We start from the raw sequence: 21,991 nt of genomic DNA, 5'->3' as shown, positions 1-21,991 counted from the left end.
TGGCGTTACGGAGGCCGCCTCGCACGGGCCCGTGTCCTGAGGGGCTGGCCCCCTGAAGCGTGAGAAGACCCTCCTTGTGCCCGCTCCACCCCGAGCCCTCAAATCCCGGGGCCCACGTACTGCTGACTTCCTCATGCCGACCCGAGGCTTAGGCACCGGTTTGGAAGATTTTGTTTCGATCATCTCGGCAGCAGAGGCCCCCATCGGCCTGGACTTCTGGGCCTGTAGGGCCAGCTGATAGGCCACCTCGAACGCCTGCCCCAGCGTCAGGATGATCTCATAGGTCAGGTTCTGGGAGAAAACAGCACAACGTGAGAGATGGGATGGAGGAACCACTGCCTCTAACACCTGCCCTGGCCTCATGCCCCTGAGCACAGGCACAGGCAGCATTGCACAGGTAACAAGAGTGCAGGGAATCTGCTGGAACGCTTGCTTTGAAAGCAGAAGTTTGTCCCGAGGTGACTGATACATTAGGGAACAATCTGAACAAAACACACATTTTGTGTTTCCTCATGTGTGATTTCGTTGGAGAGAAACAAGAGGCGAATGCAAAGACTCCCCTGCTGACCCCCGTTGCCTGGGAATACACAGCAAATGTGCCACCCCCACCTGGCAGCTCAACTTCCCACGGGACCCACCCGACAGTAACAATCAGGCAGCAGCTCTTCCCAGGGCCACCTGGCCCGCGCCCTCCCCTCCATCAGTGCACCCCTCTGTCCTCTGTTCCTCCTCCTTTCTCTCTCCCTCTGGCACACAGGCTGGCAGGAGTGAGGCACACGCTTCCACAAGCCGACTTCGGGTCCTTCTCAAGGCAGAGCGCCGTGTTTATATAGCATTTATGTATTTCTTAACCATTTAACATGGATAAAATGGTGTGGGTGTTCATATTAGGTTCCTGAGGGCTGTGCCCCCTGCCTCATCTCCCCATGAGCCTTGGTGCTTCCCGTGTGGTTTCAGGGCATGGTGCTCTCTAGGAGCACAGACGCCACGTTACAGCAGAACTGACTGATGTGGGAAGATGAGCTACAGGTAAGAGTACCGGGAAGGATGTGTCCTGGGAGGATTTCCTCATTTCATCTTCAGAACAACCCCATGAAGTCGGTTACACTCTATCCCCTTTGCGCAGACGAGGAGTCGGGGTTACACGGCTAGCTAGTGGCAGAGCCAGGAGGCTGCAAGCACAGAGCTCCCAGGCGAGGCCGGGAAGACCCTGGAACCAGCTACTCTCACGGGGGCAGCCGGGACCTGGACAAAGGCCCTGTCTCAGGGCAGCCACCATGCTCACTCATCCACTCCCTGCGGGCAGTGCGTGTGACAGCTCCCCTCAGCCCAGCAGCGCCAGAACCCCGCCTAAGCTGGGATCTGGGCGAAGAAAACTTACTGTCCCCACAAGGGAGGTGGAGGGCTTCTCAGGGAGATGGCCCAGCTGGAGGGCGGGAATTAGGATGGATGGTCGACCAAGAGCCCAGGGAGATGAAGCCTTGGCTGACCTGACAGACACGCAGCCGGAAGCAGGAAAGCCTCTGTCACTAGAACCCTGGACAAGCCACTGTCGTCCTGTGTGCTTTTAGTCTCAGTGCCATATAGAGGGGGCTGGAGTGATGTTCATTCTTGAACAGACCTTTGCTAAGTGCCAGCCGGGTGCCAGGACCCACTGCACTGGGGCTGTCGCAGCGCAGGACCCCCCCACCGTGCCCAGCTGCGGACTCCACCCACCACGTCCACCGTGCTGAAAACGTGGCAATAGTGGTGGCTGGTCTGCAGGTCCTTGGTGATGTAGGCGAAGGTACAGAGGTCCTCCGGGTCTTGGGCTGCACAGGAAATGTTCCGGATCTCGTGCTCTGCGATGACGTTCTGTGGGGAAAGCAGGGTCTGGAATTCTTGGGCTCCCTGAGGGCACACCCCAGTCCCTTCACCACTGCCACCTTCCTGTCCCATCCTAGCGTCAGCCAAACGCCACTTCCCCATCTCTTCGGGGTGGGGGTGGGGGTGGCATCTCACCTTGTCTGATTTAGGGTTGGGGTCTCCACCCTTGACCATGGCAACTGAGGGAGCAAATGTTCACACCCAGCCCACTCTGCTCTCCAGGGTGGAGACCCAAGCACAGGGCCTGGGGGTGTCCTATGCTCACTAAGTGCATCAGAGCGTTAAAGGCCCGTGAGCAGATAAGTGGCCAGTGGAGCCCATGCTGGGGAAGATAAGCTGTCCCTCAGGTGGGGCCCCGGGAACCAGGATATGTGGGTGCGTGAGAGACAAGTACCTGGGCTGGGCGGGGATGGAGAGGGGTAGTGGGCTAGGGACCCTCTAGGAAAGATACCCAGCTGGCCAGGAGGGGTGTGTGTGTGGGGAGGAAGGGCGCCCCCTCCCCCCGCAACAGCAGTTGTGGGAAGCACACCTTGTTGGAGGCGTCGATGAACTTGACGCCCTTGTAGGTGATGGACAGGATGATGGTGGGGATCTTCTTCATGTGCTCCGTGGATTTCTACAGGAAACGGGAGGCCTGTCACCTCACCTTCTCGGGGCCTCCCTCAGCTGCACGCAGCGTGGCAGGGCCCCCGTGGCTGCAGGCGGTGCTGCCATCCGCCGCCTTGTGGCCTGGCCGCCCCCACGGTAACCTACCCGCATCTTGGCACAGGCGTCTTGCGTGGATTCTGTCCCTCGCAGATCTTTGATCAACATGGAGCCCAGATACTGTGGGAGCGACCAGTGGCCCGGCTTAGGAGTCCTGCGTCACCACATGGGGCCACCAGCCAATCTGGGACCACAGTCAGGCGGCTCCCTCTCCCAGTGACTCCCTTCCCCCATCCTGGCCGGGAGTCCCCCTTCCCCCAGGTGCTGGGAGCGGCTGAGGAGTGGAAAACACCACGGGGGCCCTGGGTCCGGCCGGCACGGAAAGCAGGAGACCGGCCAGGCTGGGAGGGCAGAGGCTACTCACATTGGCTTCATAACCGCAGGACTCGAAGATGAGTTTCTCCGGCTGGTGTTGCCAACTCTGCACAGGGGCATAGGGGGCAGCCAGGCTTGGGGGCCGAAGGGTCAGCTTGGCCTCTCGGTGCTCTTCCTGCAGAAGATGTGGGGTCACAAGTCAGCTCGCCTGCTCAAGGGGTTCCCGGGCTCCCTCCTGGGTTCCACCTCCGGGAGCTCCAGGCCGGAGGCAGACAAGCCATTCCGATGCGCTGGGGTGGGGTGAGGCCTGTCTATGCCAGAGAACTGGCGGAGAAGCAGGGACCTCAGCCAGCCGCCCGCCCACCCACGGGAAGGCTCTGTGGTGTCTGAGATGAGTGTAGATCTGATCCTGGTGTGGGGAGTCGGGGAAGTATCCGTGGCCAGGGATGTACTTTACAGGGATCCTCGTGGCAGGAGCTGGGGTGTGGGGGAGGGGTGGGAGGCCACCGCAGGCCAGGTGCCAGGCAATGGGGTCCTCAACTAGGCTGCTGGTGGAAGGAATGGGGAGGAGGGGAAAATTCAGGAAATTTATGACTTCCATTCCCAGCAATATGCAAAGTCTCTCAATACAGAGCAACCAGAACTGCTGTACGACATGCTTTTTAAATCTTGTAAAATTCATGGTTGTGCTTGTGGAAAGGTGAGGGGAATCCCCAGAGGCCAGAACCAAGAAATGTGAGTCACGAGAGAAAACGGAGCGAAGCTAGGGCTCACCCTGCGGGGACAAGGGACACCCAGCAATCTGTGTCTAACAGGCCAAGACGGGGGCGAGACAAAAAGCCTGCGGTCCGTGCAGGAGGGAGGATGGGCAAGTCGAATAAATGCGAGAGCCCTGAAAGCAGTGCCCTGAGGGGTGGGCTGGGAGCCCTGTCGTGCCAAGAGGAATGAGGGGACCCCGTCTGTGGCTCCCTCCCACCCACCTGGATCCTGAAGCGCTCGGCCCGAGAGGGCGCCACAGGGTCTTGGAGACTGTCGTGCCGCCTCCTGCCCGTGTCCCCAGAAGGCAGCAGCAGGTCAGCCGACCGGCCGGTGCAGGAGTCATTCTGGCTCAGGGGGGACGACGTCTGCGAGAGCAAGTCTTGGCACTGCAGCGGGGAGAAATCCAGGTGAGACTTGAGACTCATCAGGCCAGTCCTTAGGCTGTAGGTGTCAGCCAATCCTCGGGCTGTCAGGGCCCAGCTTGGGCAGGAGAATCAGTGAGAATGGGCACCAGCTGGAGGCCGGTACCCAGTGGGGAAACGGGCCGCTGGGCCCAGCGTGGGTACACTCAAAGAGACCAGATTCTTCCAGCCAGGAACCCCTGACAACCGGGTCCTGCAGGTGAGCACCCGGGTCACGAGAGCACCCTCTGGCCTGGTTGTAGGGCTGGGAAGCGATCTCTAGTTTATAAAATCGTCTGTCACAACTGATCGCAGGTCCTGGGGGCACGTGACCAAATCCAAAGGTCTTTCCTAAGAAAACACATAGCACTGCCGGTTGGCACCCAGAGGCCTCACAGAGAGTACGAATCAGTCTTCAGTTTCCACTTCAGCTGTGAGTCTGGCCCTCAGAACCAGCCTGGGCCCCAGCTTTCTCATGCGTAAGAGGAGGATAAAATAACGCCCACTTTGAGGCTGCCGTAAACGGGCTGAGGGCCCACCCCACCCACCAGCAGCCACGCAGCCTCATGGGTTTGGGGAGACTCATCCTGAACCGCAGGCTCACAGTCAACCCACTTTTCAGTCAGAGATTACCTGCCTTGAGCAACAAAGCATCTCTGAGGTTTTTAAAATCACAGGGATTTTCCTTCAGAAGATGGGGAGGGCCCAGGTCCCGCCATGTGCTCCAGGCTTTGTCTCGGGTTCACGTCAGGCTGCCCGAGAGGGGGCCCCTCTGACCCACCCCTGCCCGCCACCCTGGGCACAGCTCAACCGGATGTCCAGACATGGCCCCAGCCATCTGGGATTCGGATATTTGTCTTCCTACTTTGGCCAACATTTGGCCCCAACACTGGGAAGGGAGTGATCAGTTGCTCCTCGACTATAGAGGTGACGCGGTCTCTGAAGAACTCCCAGAGAATTCTCTTCAGTTCCTAGCAACACGCAGCACATACAAACATTCCCTTCCCACCCGCCCCAACTCACTCTCAGCTGGGAAAACCGTGGGGGCTTCTGGGGCGGCTCCTCGTAGGGTCGGTCTGCCAGGGAGGCGATGATGCGCTTGCGATGGCCAAGCAGGTGCACCTTTAGGACCTGCGCAGGAGCGGGGAGAGGAAGGTCAGGCGGCAACTGGGCCCCCAGCCCTCATCCCCCAGGGCCAGGCTGGCAGCCCAGGGACACTCACAGCAGAGCTGTACTCACGTTGACAAGCTCCAGCTCCCAGAGGTTCTTCACAGTGTCAATGGAGCTGTAGCCACTCGACAGGAAGGAATGGACGTAGTCCTGCAGGCCCAGGGAGTCCAGCCAGGAGGGCACTGACAGGGGGCTGTTCCCATCATAGCCCAGAGCCTTCACCTGTGGGGCGAGGGCAGGAGGTGGGACTACCATCTCAGCACTTGGGCCGAGGACCCTGGGGACCACGGGGATGCAGGCCGGTTCACTCAGACCACCCAGAGGCTGAGGCTGAGGCTGGGGTAGGTATGGGACAGCTCCTGAGGACCAACGAGGGGCCTGTGTCCTCAGCATCCCTGAGTCGCTCCACTCACACAGCCTTCTCTACCTCAGCTCTGGTCTTGGGCCCCATCTGGGGACTACCAGGGCACCCCAGGTCTGGGAAAGGTGCCCTATCAGGTAAGGCTAGATGGGGAGGAGGGTTTGTGGAGGCCCCTCCTGTGCTCTGACAAGGTCACAGACCTGGCAGGACAAGAAAATGGTGTGTGTCTGTGAAGTGGGCACTGGCCTCACTGCTAGGACTAATTAGTGCTTCCTGAGCTCTGGGCAAATGGAAGAGACAAGGGGACTCTGTGCCAGCAGAGCTGAGCAGAGGCTCAGGCCTACCAGCCACAGCTCCCCAGGAGGCAGAGACTGCCTCCTCTGCTGCCCCGAGGGCCCCGGGCCTCCTGGGGAGGGCCTGGTCTCAGGCGACAGGCCAAGCCTGTGGGCACCAGGCTCCGTGCCAGGCAGATGCCTGCAGTGCCGTTCCTGAGGCCGGACTAGGTCCTGACTGTCCCTAGTGCTCTGCTGGCCTTGGAATGTGGCAAAGAAGTAAACAGCATACTGTCCTCCCCGCTGGGGCTCCCGGGATGAGGGGCAGACCCCCACAGTGACCTGCACACCCCCTGAGCCCCACCCCGCCACTGGCAAAGGCTGAGGCCATGCAACCGTCGGTGGTCACCTTGGGCAGGGACCGCGCGGCCTGGAGCAGCTTCCGCCTGTGCTGTGCATCACTGATGCCGATTTCCCGCAGGTCTTGATCTTCCATCACATTAGGCCCCTAAGAGCAGAAAGGAGAATGTGAGGGCCTCCTGGACAAGGCCGCTGGCTCCCTCAGGGCGTCAGGTGAGCCTGTCGTGGCCCCTTGCCACGTTCTTCTCCTTTGCCACAGGCACCACGAGAGAATGAGCCCCAGGGCGCCCTGTGAGGCCAGGCCAGGCAGCAAGCAGCCTCATGCAGCAGGAAGACAAACCTGCCCAGGCTGCCCACCCAGCCCGAGCGGCTCCCAGGGCCCTGACCTGGGCTGGAGCAGGCAGGGCCGGGCACAGGCCTTGCCCACCTGAGCTGATGTACATTTTCCCGGGAGCAGGTTTCATGACCCCCGCAAGGTGAAGAACAGGAGGACTAATCCCCAGATTCCTCACAGATGTGATTCTGTGATTTAAAGCGGCAGTAACAGCCACCTTGGGCCGGCGGCAGGGGCAGGCACCCAAGAAGCCTGCCTCACCCCGAGGAGGAGAGGAGTCTCAAAGTGGGGACCTGCCTGAGAGAGGAGGGGGGGTTGGGGCTCAGCCCACGTGGGGCACTTCTCCCCAGTGGAGCAGCTGAGAGCAAAGAAGCCCAGCATGGCAGTGACAACAAGGAGAATGGCTGGTGTTTGCCGTGTTCTTGCTGAGTGACAGGGACGGAGAGCTTTTCTGTGCACCATCCCATTTCAGGCTCACAACCCTGTGTTAGGTTCTACTGGAATCCTCATTTTACAGATAAGGAAACTGAGACACACAGAGGTCAGAAACGTGTCTGAGGTCACACATCTCATGGTGGAGCTAGGATCTGAGGCAGTCTGACTGTACTCGCCACTCCTAACCCCTATCATGGTGTATTCTATTACTCACAATGGTGTCACAAGATAGTTTTTTTCAGATTATGGTACATGAAAAATCATGGGTTCTGCCCTGTCCCTCAGCCAGTGTCCACCCCCACCGAGGGCAACTGTTACCACTTTCCTGGATGTCCCTCCAGAGCCCAGCTGGGCACCTACACACGTGTGCATGCTTCATTTTCACACAAATGTGATTGTTGTACACATTGTTCAACACCTCATTCTTAACTACTTATTATATACTGGAGGTCACTCAGTATATGGAGACCTGTCTCTTCTTTGAAAGCTGCATAATCATCCAGATTATGGACATATTATAAATTGCTAAACCAGTTCCCTGTTGAAGGACAATTGTTTCCAATTTCTGCTTTTACAAATGGTGCTGCACGAATCTCCCTGTATGTGCATCTTTTCTATGGTGGTTATCAAGAAGACAGATTGCTGCCAAACCATTCTCAAGAGAGAAGAAGAGAGCTGGAGGTATCACACTCCCTGTCTTCAGGCTATACTACAAAGCTACAGTAATCAAAACAGTATGGCACTGGCAGACACATAGATCAATGGAACAGAATAGAGAGCCCAGAAATAAACCCATGCTTATATGGTCAATTAATCTATGACAAAGGAGGCAAGAATATACAATGGGGAAAGGACAGCCTCTTCAATAAATGGTGCTCAGAAAACTGGACAGCTACCTGCAAAAGAATCAAACTGGACTACTTTCTCATACCATAAAATGGATTAAAGACTTGAATGTAAGACCTGAAACTATAAAACTCCTAGAAGAAAACATAGGCAGTACACTCTGACATCAGTGTTAGCAATATTTTTTGGATCTGTCTTCTCAGGCAAGGGAAACAAAAGCAAAAATAAACAAATAGGACTATATCAAACTAAAAAGCTTTCAGACAGTGAAGGAAACTATCAACGAAATGAAAAGGCAGCCTACTGAATGGGAGAAGATATTTGCAAACAATGTATCAGATAAAGGGTTAGTATCCAAAATATACAAAGAACTCATATAATCAACATAAAAAAACTAAACAACTCAATTAAAAAATGGGTAGAGGATCTGAACAGAAAATTTTCCAAAGACATACAGATGGCCAACAGACACATGAAGAGATGCTCAGCATCACTAATTATTAGGGAAATGCAAATCAAAACCACAGTGAGCTATCACTTCACAGCTGTCGGAACGGCTACTATCAAAAAGACAACAAGTAAGTGTTGGCAAGGATGTAGAGAAAAGGGAACTCTCGTGCACTGTTGGTGGGACTGTAAACTGGTGCACTGACAGATGAATGAATCGTGTGGTGTATATATACACACACACACACAGGAATAGTACTCAGCCATAAAAAAAAGAATGAAATCTTAACATTTGTGACAGTGTGGATGGGGTCTAGAGGGCATTATGCTGAGTGAAATAGAGAAAGACAAATACCATATGATCTCACTTATATGTGGGCTCTAAAAAATGAAAACAGACTCATAGATACAGAGAACAAACAGGTGGTCGCCAGAGGGGAACTGGGTGAGGTGGCGGGGGAAGACATAGGTGAAGGGGATTAAGAGGTACAAGCCTCCAGTTACAAAATAAATAAGCCATGGGGATGTAATATACAGCATAAGGAATATGGTCAATATTGTAATAACTTTGTATGGGGACAGATGGTTACTAGACTTATTGTGATCATTTCATAATGTATGCAAATGTCAAATCACTATGTAGTACACCTGAAACTAATATAATACTGCATGTCAATTATATTTTGATTTAAAATTTTCAAAAAAGGATTAAAAAAAGAACAGAAATTGCTTGGTCAAAGGGTATGTGTATTTAGAAGTCTGACAGATATTTATACTCGCATCAGTGCAGCACTGTGCAGAAATGGCTTATCACTGCACATTTCTTATCACAAGATCATCCTGCTCACAGATGAACTCAAGCATCTTTTCACATTTTATCTACCAAGCACTTACATAGCACTTACTGCCCTCCTCCATGTTTTCCATGCTTTGCACCTGCTAAACCATTGACTAATAGGGACCACTGTTACCCCATTTTACATCTCAGGAAGCTGAGGCCCAGAGAGTATCAGTAACTTGTGGGGCAGAGTTCAGCCTGATGCTCATGTCCACGCATCCTTTGCATGTTTATCTATGGAGCTGTTGGTCTCTTCTGTATTACATTTGTAGGAATTCTTTATATAGTAAGGAAATTAACCTTTTATGAAGAGATAAGCACGTGTCTTTCCTGTCTGTCATTGTCTTTGGACTATTATGCTGGCTTTGCTCATGCAGAACCTATCAGCCTGCACCTGAACACACCCCCTTTCCTCGTGGAGCTTCTCTAAGTTCTGTCAGCCTTAGAAAGATCTCCCCCTCCAGGACTTTTAAAACAATTCTTTCACATTTCCTTCCTGTAACTTTACAGTTTCATTTTTTACAATCAAATCTTTAATCTATCTGGAATTAATTTTGATGTAAGTTTTAAGAATCAGGATCCACTTAATATTTTTCCCAGGCAGCAGGCTGTCTTTTTTTTTTTTTTTTTGCGGTACGCGGGCCTCTCACTGCTGCGGCCTCTCCCATTGAGGAGCACAGGCTCTGGACGCGCAGGCTCAGCGGCCATGGCTCACGGGCTCAGCCGCTCCGTGGCATGTGGGATCCTCCTGGACTGGGGCACAAACCCGTGTCCCTTGCATCGGCTGGCGGACTCCCAACCACTGCGCCACCAGGGAAGCCCCTGTCTTATTTCTTGAATGAGCTATCTTTTCCCATTGATATGAAATGACTTCTGAGGTACCCTAAATTCCTGTGTTTCCAAGACTTTTTCTGGACTTTTTATTCTATTGAGGTAGGTATTACTTATGTCCACTTTACAGATAGAGAAGTTAATAACTCAGGCAAGCTCACGCAGACCACCAACTGGTGGCCTCACCTTTGTACCCAAGCTGTAGTGACTGCTGGTGTGAGAGCCTCCCCAGAGCCTGTGCATGGTGACAAAAATTTTGCCCTATAGAGGACAAGCCATAAGCTCAAGAGACTCCAGGTGAAGATGGCTCTGAAGGCAGACTGGACTCCCTGCTCAGGCCGCACACACACCCTTCTGCTGGGACAGTAAGGAGCTCTGGGCCTGCAGAAGGTCCCCTGGGCCCTGGCACCATTCCAGGTCTGACCAGATCCCAAGTCACCCCTGAATCCAGGAGTCACCACGCTGAGTTCCTGCAGTCATTCTGGGCCCAAATCTAGGGTTTGCTGATGGGGAAAACCAGAGAGGGGGGCTGTCTGCCCAGACTTTCTACTTGATGATGAGGACACCTCAGTGAGGACCTGACAAGTGAACCTCCAAGAGGGTGTCACTGCGGTGACGTTCTGAACACCCACTGTTAACCCCAACATTTACTCAGAAGCCTTCACAAGCTTTTAGGGTAACATTAATACTGGACTGAAGGCTGACAACCAGGAAAACCAGATCCAGATGGGGACAGGACCTTCATTAAGCAGACACCCCAGTCAAGAGAACTGGGGACTGTATGCAGCTTTGAGGAGAAAGAGGCAAATGGAAACAAAACCAAAACAAAGGATGTGATGGAAAATCAAAGCAAACAGTTGCCACAGCACGTCCTGGGCTCAGTGCAGGGTCCTCCTGAGTTCCTGAACTTGCCACATCTACATTCTGTGGGATTCGTTTGTGTGGTGACTTATAAGGTGCTCCAAATCCTCAAAGGCAAGAAACATTCTGGAAGTTACTGTGCCCTCTTGACTGAGGAAGAAACCTTTTAGAAACCTTTACACGTGGTTTATGGGGAAAAGGGACTTCCTACTTTGTTTACTTTCTACCACACTAAACTTTTACTGAGAGCTGACTATGTGCCACGCCCTGTTCCGAGTTCCTAGTGAGTGAGTAGTTAGGGAGCTAATCAAGTAGAACAGCTCATCCGCCTAAGCGAAATCTGAAACATAACTAGTTGACACTTGGCTTGGTTGGGTTCCGTCCCTGAGGGAGAGGGGACAGGAGGGCGGGGGTTTCCAGCCACAGAGGTGGGAGCACTGCCACACCTCCTCCTCCACCTGGGTAGGTGTGTGCATGCAGTATGTCAGCATGTGGAAAAGCAGGCTAGGAGACAGTGCACCTGGGCTCTCCTGCTCTGGCCCCACCACGGCCCGTATCAGCCCCTGCAGGACCTGGCCTCCACCCGAGCAAAGGCCTGTATGTTCTGATGGAAGCGTGACTACTGGGCAGAGCAGCGCTAGACTGCACTCGCCTTGGGACAGGGTTTCATCTCTCAGCAGTGGTTTCCAGACTTTCCACCTGCCCCGCAGGAACCGGGATCCTGAAGCGCTCGGCCCGAGAGGGCGCCACAGGGTCTTGGAGACTGTCGTGCCGCCTCCTGCCCGTGTCCCCAGAAGGCAGCAGCAGGTCAGCCGACCGGCCGGTGCAGGAGTCATTCTGGCTCAGGGGGGACGACGTCTGCGAGAGCAAGTCTTGGCACTGCAGCGGGGAGAAATCCAGGTGAGACTTGAGACTCATCAGGCCAGTCCTTAGGCTGTAGGTGTCAGCCAATCCTCGGGCTGTCAGGGCCCAGCTTGGGCAGGAGAATCAGTGAGAATGGGCACCAGCTGGAGGCCGGTACCCAGTGGGGAAACGGGCCGCTGGGCCCAGCGTGGGTACACTCAAAGAGACCAGATTCTTCCAGCCAGGAACCCCTGACAACCGGGTCCTGCAGGTGAGCACCCGGGTCACGAGAGCACCCTCTGGCCTGGTTGTAGGGCTGGGAAGCGATCTCTAGTTTATAAAATCGTCTGTCACAACTGATCGCAGGTCCTGGGGGCACGTGACCAAATCCAAAGGTCTTTCCTAAGAAAACACATAGCACTGCCGGTTGGCACCCAGAGGCCTCACAGAGAGTACGAATCAGTCTTCAGTTTCCACTTCAGCTGTGAGTCTGGCCCTCAGAACCAGCCTGGGCCCCAGCTTTCTCATGCGTAAGAGGAGGATAAAATAACGCCCACTTTGAGGCTGCCGTAAACGGGCTGAGGGCCCACCCCACCCACCAGCAGCCACGCAGCCTCATGGGTTTGGGGAGACTCATCCTGAACCGCAGGCTCACAGTCAACCCACTTTTCAGTCAGAGATTACCTGCCTTGAGCAACAAAGCATCTCTGAGGTTTTTAAAATCACAGGGATTTTCCTTCAGAAGATGGGGAGGGCCCAGGTCCCGCCATGTGCTCCAGGCTTTGTCTCGGGTTCACGTCAGGCTGCCCGAGAGGGGGCCCCTCTGACCCACCCCTGCCCGCCACCCTGGGCACAGCTCAACCGGATGTCCAGACATGGCCCCAGCCATCTGGGATTCGGATATTTGTCTTCCTACTTTGGCCAACATTTGGCCCCAACACTGGGAAGGGAGTGATCAGTTGCTCCTCGACTATAGAGGTGACGCGGTCTCTGAAGAACTCCCAGAGAATTCTCTTCAGTTCCTAGCAACACGCAGCACATACAAACATTCCCTTCCCACCCGCCCCAACTCACTCTCAGCTGGGAAAACCGTGGGGGCTTCTGGGGCGGCTCCTCGTAGGGTCGGTCTGCCAGGGAGGCGATGATGCGCTTGCGATGGCCAAGCAGGTGCACCTTTAGGACCTGCGCAGGAGCGGGGAGAGGAAGGTCAGGCGGCAACTGGGCCCCCAGCCCTCATCCCCCAGGGCCAGGCTGGCAGCCCAGGGACACTCACAGCAGAGCTGTACTCACGTTGACAAGCTCCAGCTCCCAGAGGTTCTTCACAGTGTCAATGGAGCTGTAGCCACTCGACAGGAAGGAATGGACGTAGTCCTGCAGGCCCAGGGAGTCCAGCCAGGAGGGCACTGACAGGGGGCTGTTCCCATCATAGCCCAGAGCCTTCACCTGTGGGGCGAGGGCAGGAGGTGGGACTACCATCTCAGCACTTGGGCCGAGGACCCTGGGGACCACGGGGATGCAGGCCGGTTCACTCAGACCACCCAGAGGCTGAGGCTGAGGCTGGGGTAGGTATGGGACAGCTCCTGAGGACCAACGAGGGGCCTGTGTCCTCAGCATCCCTGAGTCGCTCCACTCACACAGCCTTCTCTACCTCAGCTCTGGTCTTGGGCCCCATCTGGGGACTACCAGGGCACCCCAGGTCTGGGAAAGGTGCCCTATCAGGTAAGGCTAGATGGGGAGGAGGGTTTGTGGAGGCCCCTCCTGTGCTCTGACAAGGTCACAGACCTGGCAGGACAAGAAAATGGTGTGTGTCTGTGAAGTGGGCACTGGCCTCACTGCTAGGACTAATTAGTGCTTCCTGAGCTCTGGGCAAATGGAAGAGACAAGGGGACTCTGTGCCAGCAGAGCTGAGCAGAGGCTCAGGCCTACCAGCCACAGCTCCCCAGGAGGCAGAGACTGCCTCCTCTGCTGCCCCGAGGGCCCCGGGCCTCCTGGGGAGGGCCTGGTCTCAGGCGACAGGCCAAGCCTGTGGGCACCAGGCTCCGTGCCAGGCAGATGCCTGCAGTGCCGTTCCTGAGGCCGGACTAGGTCCTGACTGTCCCTAGTGCTCTGCTGGCCTTGGAATGTGGCAAAGAAGTAAACAGCATACTGTCCTCCCCGCTGGGGCTCCCGGGATGAGGGGCAGACCCCCACAGTGACCTGCACACCCCCTGAGCCCCACCCCGCCACTGGCAAAGGCTGAGGCCATGCAACCGTCGGTGGTCACCTTGGGCAGGGACCGCGCGGCCTGGAGCAGCTTCCGCCTGTGCTGTGCATCACTGATGCCGATTTCCCGCAGGTCTTGATCTTCCATCACATTAGGCCCCTAAGAGCAGAAAGGAGAATGTGAGGGCCTCCTGGACAAGGCCGCTGGCTCCCTCAGGGCGTCAGGTGAGCCTGTCGTGGCCCCTTGCCACGTTCTTCTCCTTTGCCACAGGCACCACGAGAGAATGAGCCCCAGGGCGCCCTGTGAGGCCAGGCCAGGCAGCAAGCAGCCTCATGCAGCAGGAAGACAAACCTGCCCAGGCTGCCCACCCAGCCCGAGCGGCTCCCAGGGCCCTGACCTGGGCTGGAGCAGGCAGGGCCGGGCACAGGCCTTGCCCACCTGAGCTGATGTACATTTTCCCGGGAGCAGGTTTCATGACCCCCGCAAGGTGAAGAACAGGAGGACTAATCCCCAGATTCCTCACAGATGTGATTCTGTGATTTAAAGCGGCAGTAACAGCCACCTTGGGCCGGCGGCAGGGGCAGGCACCCAAGAAGCCTGCCTCACCCCGAGGAGGAGAGGAGTCTCAAAGTGGGGACCTGCCTGAGAGAGGAGGGGGGGTTGGGGCTCAGCCCACGTGGGGCACTTCTCCCCAGTGGAGCAGCTGAGAGCAAAGAAGCCCAGCATGGCAGTGACAACAAGGAGAATGGCTGGTGTTTGCCGTGTTCTTGCTGAGTGACAGGGACGGAGAGCTTTTCTGTGCACCATCCCATTTCAGGCTCACAACCCTGTGTTAGGTTCTACTGGAATCCTCATTTTACAGATAAGGAAACTGAGACACACAGAGGTCAGAAACGTGTCTGAGGTCACACATCTCATGGTGGAGCTAGGATCTGAGGCAGTCTGACTGTACTCGCCACTCCTAACCCCTATCATGGTGTATTCTATTACTCACAATGGTGTCACAAGATAGTTTTTTTCAGATTATGGTACATGAAAAATCATGGGTTCTGCCCTGTCCCTCAGCCAGTGTCCACCCCCACCGAGGGCAACTGTTACCACTTTCCTGGATGTCCCTCCAGAGCCCAGCTGGGCACCTACACACGTGTGCATGCTTCATTTTCACACAAATGTGATTGTTGTACACATTGTTCAACACCTCATTCTTAACTACTTATTATATACTGGAGGTCACTCAGTATATGGAGACCTGTCTCTTCTTTGAAAGCTGCATAATCATCCAGATTATGGACATATTATAAATTGCTAAACCAGTTCCCTGTTGAAGGACAATTGTTTCCAATTTCTGCTTTTACAAATGGTGCTGCACGAATCTCCCTGTATGTGCATCTTTTCTATGGTGGTTATCAAGAAGACAGATTGCTGCCAAACCATTCTCAAGAGAGAAGAAGAGAGCTGGAGGTATCACACTCCCTGTCTTCAGGCTATACTACAAAGCTACAGTAATCAAAACAGTATGGCACTGGCAGACACATAGATCAATGGAACAGAATAGAGAGCCCAGAAATAAACCCATGCTTATATGGTCAATTAATCTATGACAAAGGAGGCAAGAATATACAATGGGGAAAGGACAGCCTCTTCAATAAATGGTGCTCAGAAAACTGGACAGCTACCTGCAAAAGAATCAAACTGGACTACTTTCTCATACCATAAAATGGATTAAAGACTTGAATGTAAGACCTGAAACTATAAAACTCCTAGAAGAAAACATAGGCAGTACACTCTGACATCAGTGTTAGCAATATTTTTTGGATCTGTCTTCTCAGGCAAGGGAAACAAAAGCAAAAATAAACAAATAGGACTATATCAAACTAAAAAGCTTTCAGACAGTGAAGGAAACTATCAACGAAATGAAAAGGCAGCCTACTGAATGGGAGAAGATATTTGCAAACAATGTATCAGATAAAGGGTTAGTATCCAAAATATACAAAGAACTCATATAATCAACATAAAAAAACTAAACAACTCAATTAAAAAATGGGTAGAGGATCTGAACAGAAAATTTTCCAAAGACATACAGATGGCCAACAGACACATGAAGAGATGCTCAGCATCACTAATTATTAGGGAAATGCAAATCAAAACCACAGTGAGCTATCACTTCACAGCTGTCGGAACGGCTACTATCAAAAAGACAACAAGTAAGTGTTGGCAAGGATGTAGAGAAAAGGGAACTCTCGTGCACTGTTGGTGGGACTGTAAACTGGTGCACTGACAGATGAATGAATCGTGTGGTGTATATATACACACACACACACAGGAATAGTACTCAGCCATAAAAAAAAGAATGAAATCTTAACATTTGTGACAGTGTGGATGGGGTCTAGAGGGCATTATGCTGAGTGAAATAGAGAAAGACAAATACCATATGATCTCACTTATATGTGGGCTCTAAAAAATGAAAACAGACTCATAGATACAGAGAACAAACAGGTGGTCGCCAGAGGGGAACTGGGTGAGGTGGCGGGGGAAGACATAGGTGAAGGGGATTAAGAGGTACAAGCCTCCAGTTACAAAATAAATAAGCCATGGGGATGTAATATACAGCATAAGGAATATGGTCAATATTGTAATAACTTTGTATGGGGACAGATGGTTACTAGACTTATTGTGATCATTTCATAATGTATGCAAATGTCAAATCACTATGTAGTACACCTGAAACTAATATAATACTGCATGTCAATTATATTTTGATTTAAAATTTTCAAAAAAGGATTAAAAAAAAGAACAGAAATTGCTTGGTCAAAGGGTATGTGTATTTAGAAGTCTGACAGATATTTATACTCGCATCAGTGCAGCACTGTGCAGAAATGGCTTATCACTGCACATTTCTTATCACAAGATCATCCTGCTCACAGATGAACTCAAGCATCTTTTCACATTTTATCTACCAAGCACTTACATAGCACTTACTGCCCTCCTCCATGTTTTCCATGCTTTGCACCTGCTAAACCATTGACTAATAGGGACCACTGTTACCCCATTTTACATCTCAGGAAGCTGAGGCCCAGAGAGTATCAGTAACTTGTGGGGCAGAGTTCAGCCTGATGCTCATGTCCACGCATCCTTTGCATGTTTATCTATGGAGCTGTTGGTCTCTTCTGTATTACATTTGTAGGAATTCTTTATATAGTAAGGAAATTAACCTTTTATGAAGAGATAAGCACGTGTCTTTCCTGTCTGTCATTGTCTTTGGACTATTATGCTGGCTTTGCTCATGCAGAACCTATCAGCCTGCACCTGAACACACCCCCTTTCCTCGTGGAGCTTCTCTAAGTTCTGTCAGCCTTAGAAAGATCTCCCCCTCCAGGACTTTTAAAACAATTCTTTCACATTTCCTTCCTGTAACTTTACAGTTTCATTTTTTACAATCAAATCTTTAATCTATCTGGAATTAATTTTGATGTAAGTTTTAAGAATCAGGATCCACTTAATATTTTTCCCAGGCAGCAGGCTGTCTTTTTTTTTTTTTTTTTTTTTTTGCGGTACGTATCTTTTTTTTTTTTTTTTTTTTTGTGGTACGCGGGCCTCTCACTGCTGCGGCCTCTCCCATTGAGGAGCACAGGCTCTGGACGCGCAGGCTCAGCGGCCATGGCTCACGGGCTCAGCCGCTCCGTGGCATGTGGGATCCTCCTGGACTGGGGCACAAACCCGTGTCCCTTGCATCGGCTGGCGGACTCCCAACCACTGCGCCACCAGGGAAGCCCCTGTCTTATTTCTTGAATGAGCTATCTTTTCCCATTGATATGAAATGACTTCTGAGGTACCCTAAATTCCTGTGTTTCCAAGACTTTTTCTGGACTTTTTATTCTATTGAGGTGGGTATTACTTATGTCCACTTTACAGATAGAGAAGTTAATAACTCAGGCAAGCTCACGCAGACCACCAACTGGTGGCCTCACCTTTGTACCCAAGCTGTAGTGACTGCTGGTGTGAGAGCCTCCCCAGAGCCTGTGCATGGTGACAAAAATTTTGCCCTATAGAGGACAAGCCATAAGCTCAAGAGACTCCAGGTGAAGATGGCTCTGAAGGCAGACTGGACTCCCTGCTCAGGCCGCACACACACCCTTCTGCTGGGACAGTAAGGAGCTCTGGGCCTGCAGAAGGTCCCCTGGGCCCTGGCACCACTCCAGGTCTGACCAGATCCCAAGTCACCCCTGAATCCAGGAGTCACCACGCTGAGTTCCTGCAGTCATTCTGGGCCCAAATCTAGGGTTTGCTGATGGGGAAAACCAGAGAGGGGGGCTGTCTGCCCAGACTTTCTACTTGATGATGAGGACACCTCAGTGAGGACCTGACAAGTGAACCTCCAAGAGGGTGTCACTGCGGTGACGTTCTGAACACCCACTGTTAACCCCAACATTTACTCAGAAGCCTTCACAAGCTTTTAGGGTAACATTAATACTGGACTGAAGGCTGACAACCAGGAAAACCAGATCCAGATGGGGACAGGACCTTCATTAAGCAGACACCCCAGTCAAGAGAACTGGGGACTGTATGCAGCTTTGAGGAGAAAGAGGCAAATGGAAACAAAACCAAAACAAAGGATGTGATGGAAAATCAAAGCAAACAGTTGCCACAGCACGTCCTGGGCTCAGTGCAGGGTCCTCCTGAGTTCCTGAACTTGCCACATCTACATTCTGTGGGATTCGTTTGTGTGGTGACTTATAAGGTGCTCCAAATCCTCAAAGGCAAGAAACATTCTGGAAGTTACTGTGCCCTCTTGACTGAGGAAGAAACCTTTTAGAAACCTTTACACGTGGTTTATGGGGAAAAGGGACTTCCTACTTTGTTTACTTTCTACCACACTAAACTTTTACTGAGAGCTGACTATGTGCCACGCCCTGTTCCGAGTTCCTAGTGAGTGAGTAGTTAGGGAGCTAATCAAGTAGAACAGCTCATCCGCCTAAGCGAAATCTGAAACATAACTAGTTGACACTTGGCTTGGTTGGGTTCCGTCCCTGAGGGAGAGGGGACAGGAGGGCGGGGGTTTCCAGCCACAGAGGTGGGAGCACTGCCACACCTCCTCCTCCACCTGGGTAGGTGTGTGCATGCAGTATGTCAGCATGTGGAAAAGCAGGCTAGGAGACAGTGCACCTGGGCTCTCCTGCTCTGGCCCCACCACGGCCCGTATCAGCCCCTGCAGGACCTGGCCTCCACCCGAGCAAAGGCCTGTATGTTCTGATGGAAGCGTGACTACTGGGCAGAGCAGCGCTAGACTGCACTCGCCTTGGGACAGGGTTTCATCTCTCAGCAGTGGTTTCCAGACTTTCCACCTGCCCCGCCCCCTCCAGCCTCATCTCATTTCCATATTCAGTATGGTCTCTCTCTCTCTCTCTCTCTCTCTCTCTCTCTCTCTCTCTCTCTCTCTCTCTCTCCAATTTCTCCTGCCAGGAGTCATAAAAAAACAAAGGCTGAAACCTCCTCTCTTGGGGGAGAAAGAATGTGACAGAGCTACTGTCCCGGCCTGATTCTGCCTCAGGGGAAAAGCCTGTCACTGGTGCTTCCCCTGCAGCCCCTCCCTCTCTTCTCCGCCTCCCAGTCCTTTCTTGGGCCTCAAGGAGCCAGGGACTGTGAGAAGAGCTGCTCCAGACAGAGGAGGCACAGAATTGGGAGAAGTGCGTTGTTGGGGGCAGGGGCTCAACCTGGACGCACATGAAAATGCAAATTAAGACCTTAAAACATTAAATATTAGAGGTTAGCGTTAAATACAACAAAAAATTAAAACAAACTTCAATTTGAAGTATGACGTTCAAATTGAGGGAAATAAGTTCAGATATTGTGAGGCTGTGTCCCAGTCATCAAAGGTCTTAGAGAAACTTCCAGCTGTTTTTGACAGTGCATGAGCAGAGTGACGTCTTCAGGGAGGCCATTCCGAATTGAGAATGGTAAAATGTAAATATGAGACACACAGGACACAAAGCATTTAGCTGCCGATCCGTGAGACCTCTTCCCAAGTGAATCCCATACTTGAACTTGGGAATATTTGTTAGCAGTGTTCTCCCTGATGAAATATCTCTCCAGAAGCAACCACAATCAGTGAGCCTAAAGAGCATTTGGCATTTCCTCAAGAGGACGTCCTCATCAGCTAGAAACATGGATCAGACTGACGCTTTCAACTACTTAATCATTTTCCTGAAATCATGGGCTCAGTTCCCAAATGCTGTGGCAACCAGGTAGGTGTGGCACCAGCTACTTGCTCTGTATAGTCTGTCATATTTTAAAGTTTCAAACCCCATTTTTTATCTCCAAGAATGGGAAAGTGGAATGTACAGAGTGAAGGAGAATACAACGTTGGGATAAAACACTAACCTTTTTTTTGTTCTTCAAGGCAGAACGCTCAATTTTCTACCTTATTTTCTAATTTTTATTTTATGATAATATTGAAAATTGGGAAGTGCATAAATGTGAAAAACTTCTAATTGCTAAAAAGCACTGATAAAATGGGGGCTAGCACTTAGAATAAGAAACGACAAAACAATTTTCTTAAAAAAAAAAAAAAAAAAAAAAAGACCTTCAGAGCAGATTTCTCTAATCAAGGGAAGGAAGGGTGGGAGGATGAGGGAAGTACCAGTCTGAGTGAACTGAGCAGCCGATACTCACCACACCCATGGCTGTATTGATCTGTGGCGACTGCCTGAGCCGCTAAAGCTCCTTAAGCAGAGAAGCAGCTTGGTGGGCGAGAGGCCCCCACATCTCCACGTGGGCCCAAGGCATCCTCCAGAGTCTCTGTGCACCATGGGGGAAGCTCAGAGCTTCCCTGGGTCCTGGCTGGTTCAATGTGATACTTATGCTGCCTCTCTGCCTTCCAGAATTTTGTAGATTTCCACTGGGCCCTGCTTCTATCTCTCCCTCATATTAAAAAAATAAATAAATACAATTTTTTTCTGAGTAGAAAAGTTATATGTCTATTATAAAAAATTCTGAAAATTAATAAAGCACAAAGAAAAATGTAAAAGCCACTTATAAAGCCACCATTACCTCTGGGGAGAAAAAAACACCCCAGGGTTACCATTCTGATGAATTCTTCTAAGTGGCTTAATATTTTTTAAAAACTGAGATTCGGATCATTTCTAGCATTTCAGTGTATTTTTCTAAGCTTTTATTGTAAAAAAAAAAAAAAAAAAAAGCAAAAGTTGGGATTGTGGTATATGTATTACTCATTTAACCTGCTTTTTCACATGCTGACGTACTGCGTGCACACACCTCCTCGTGACACTTAACCAACTGCTTCCACTGCACACTCTCTAGTTCCTGGGCATCCCGTAATCTCACCTGCCACTGGACATTTTGGCTCCTCCTTTGCACGTAGTTTTCTACCATCCCCAGAACATGTTACTGGCCACAACGACGGAGTTGTCGTGGGCATGGTCATCTGGGAGGAGGGTCACTGAAAATGGCACAGGACCCTGGCCTGAGCCAGGACCGCCTTCCCAGGCTGGGGTTGCAGTGACCACATGCGCATGCTGGTGGGTGAGCTAGGAGGGAGGGGGTGAGCACACGAGTCTTCCTCGCCCAGACCATAGCCCCAGACCCGGGCCAGCCCAGGGAGAGCGGGAAGGAGCACTGGGAAAAGGGAAGAGGAAGCAAGGAGGGGCAGGGCTCTGCTGCTCACTGTTGTGGCCTAAAAATCTTAATAATGATGGAAAATAGAAGCCATGCTCCCTGAAGCATCACGCATCTACTCATCCAGGGGCTGAGGGCTTTCTGTGCACCACACAAGGCAGCTGTGGTAGAAAGGAATAAGAACTGGGTTCAAATCCCTTACAAAGTCAGAACCTTATAAACAGGAACAAAGCCACCTGCCTGTCCAGGTTAAACAATGAATTCCCGGTGCTGAGCGCCGACCTGCCGGCAGGAACCGGAGCTCATTGGCTCCTCCTGTGTTCACCTGTTCACTGCTGCCTGGCCCAGCTGACTCCTGCCTCCCTGGAACCTGGTCACAGAACTTCCCAAACTGACACCGTCCCCCAGCTCACGGGTGGCCTTATAAAAAGCTCACCAGCCTCGGGGGCTTCCCTGGTGGCGCAGTGGGTGAGAATCCGCCTGCCGATGCAGGGGACACGGGTTCGTGCCCC

The 21,991-nt window shown here is 52.2% G+C and overlaps 1 protein-coding gene across 6 annotated transcripts in view; it reads right to left on the bottom strand.

Annotated features, from left to right (window-relative positions):
• ANKS1A (ankyrin repeat and sterile alpha motif domain containing 1A) overlaps nucleotides 1-21,991 on the bottom strand; it is a 200,330-nt gene that overhangs the window by 1,689 nt on the left and 176,650 nt on the right. For 3 of the 6 annotated variants that reach the window (XM_055080219.1, XM_055080220.1, XM_024121999.3), the window contains 9 exons: nucleotides 13,908-14,006; nucleotides 12,935-13,087; nucleotides 12,719-12,826; nucleotides 3,867-4,031; nucleotides 2,936-3,061; nucleotides 2,620-2,691; nucleotides 2,396-2,482; nucleotides 1,717-1,854; nucleotides 121-291 (listed from right to left, as the gene is read on the bottom strand). In XM_055080219.1, the coding sequence (XP_054936194.1) occupies nucleotides 121-291; nucleotides 1,717-1,854; nucleotides 2,396-2,482; nucleotides 2,620-2,691; nucleotides 2,936-3,061; nucleotides 3,867-4,031; nucleotides 12,719-12,826; nucleotides 12,935-13,087; nucleotides 13,908-14,006 (1,119 nt within the window). Of the gene's footprint in view, nucleotides 1-120; nucleotides 292-1,716; nucleotides 1,855-2,395; nucleotides 2,483-2,619; nucleotides 2,692-2,935; nucleotides 3,062-3,866; nucleotides 4,032-5,069; nucleotides 5,178-5,285; nucleotides 5,439-6,258; nucleotides 6,519-11,515; nucleotides 11,681-12,718; nucleotides 12,827-12,934; nucleotides 13,088-13,907; nucleotides 14,007-21,991 lie in introns of those variants that run through there. The other 3 variants (XM_024121996.3, XM_024121997.3, XM_024121998.2) reach the window with 2 other exon arrangements.

Source organism: Physeter macrocephalus, chromosome 18, assembly GCF_002837175.3.
Source record: "Physeter macrocephalus isolate SW-GA chromosome 18, ASM283717v5, whole genome shotgun sequence".
NCBI lineage: Eukaryota > Metazoa > Chordata > Mammalia > Artiodactyla > Physeteridae > Physeter > Physeter macrocephalus.
The sequence above is the reverse complement of the archived record's forward strand: the minus strand, read 5'-3'. Positions and strand labels throughout refer to the sequence as shown.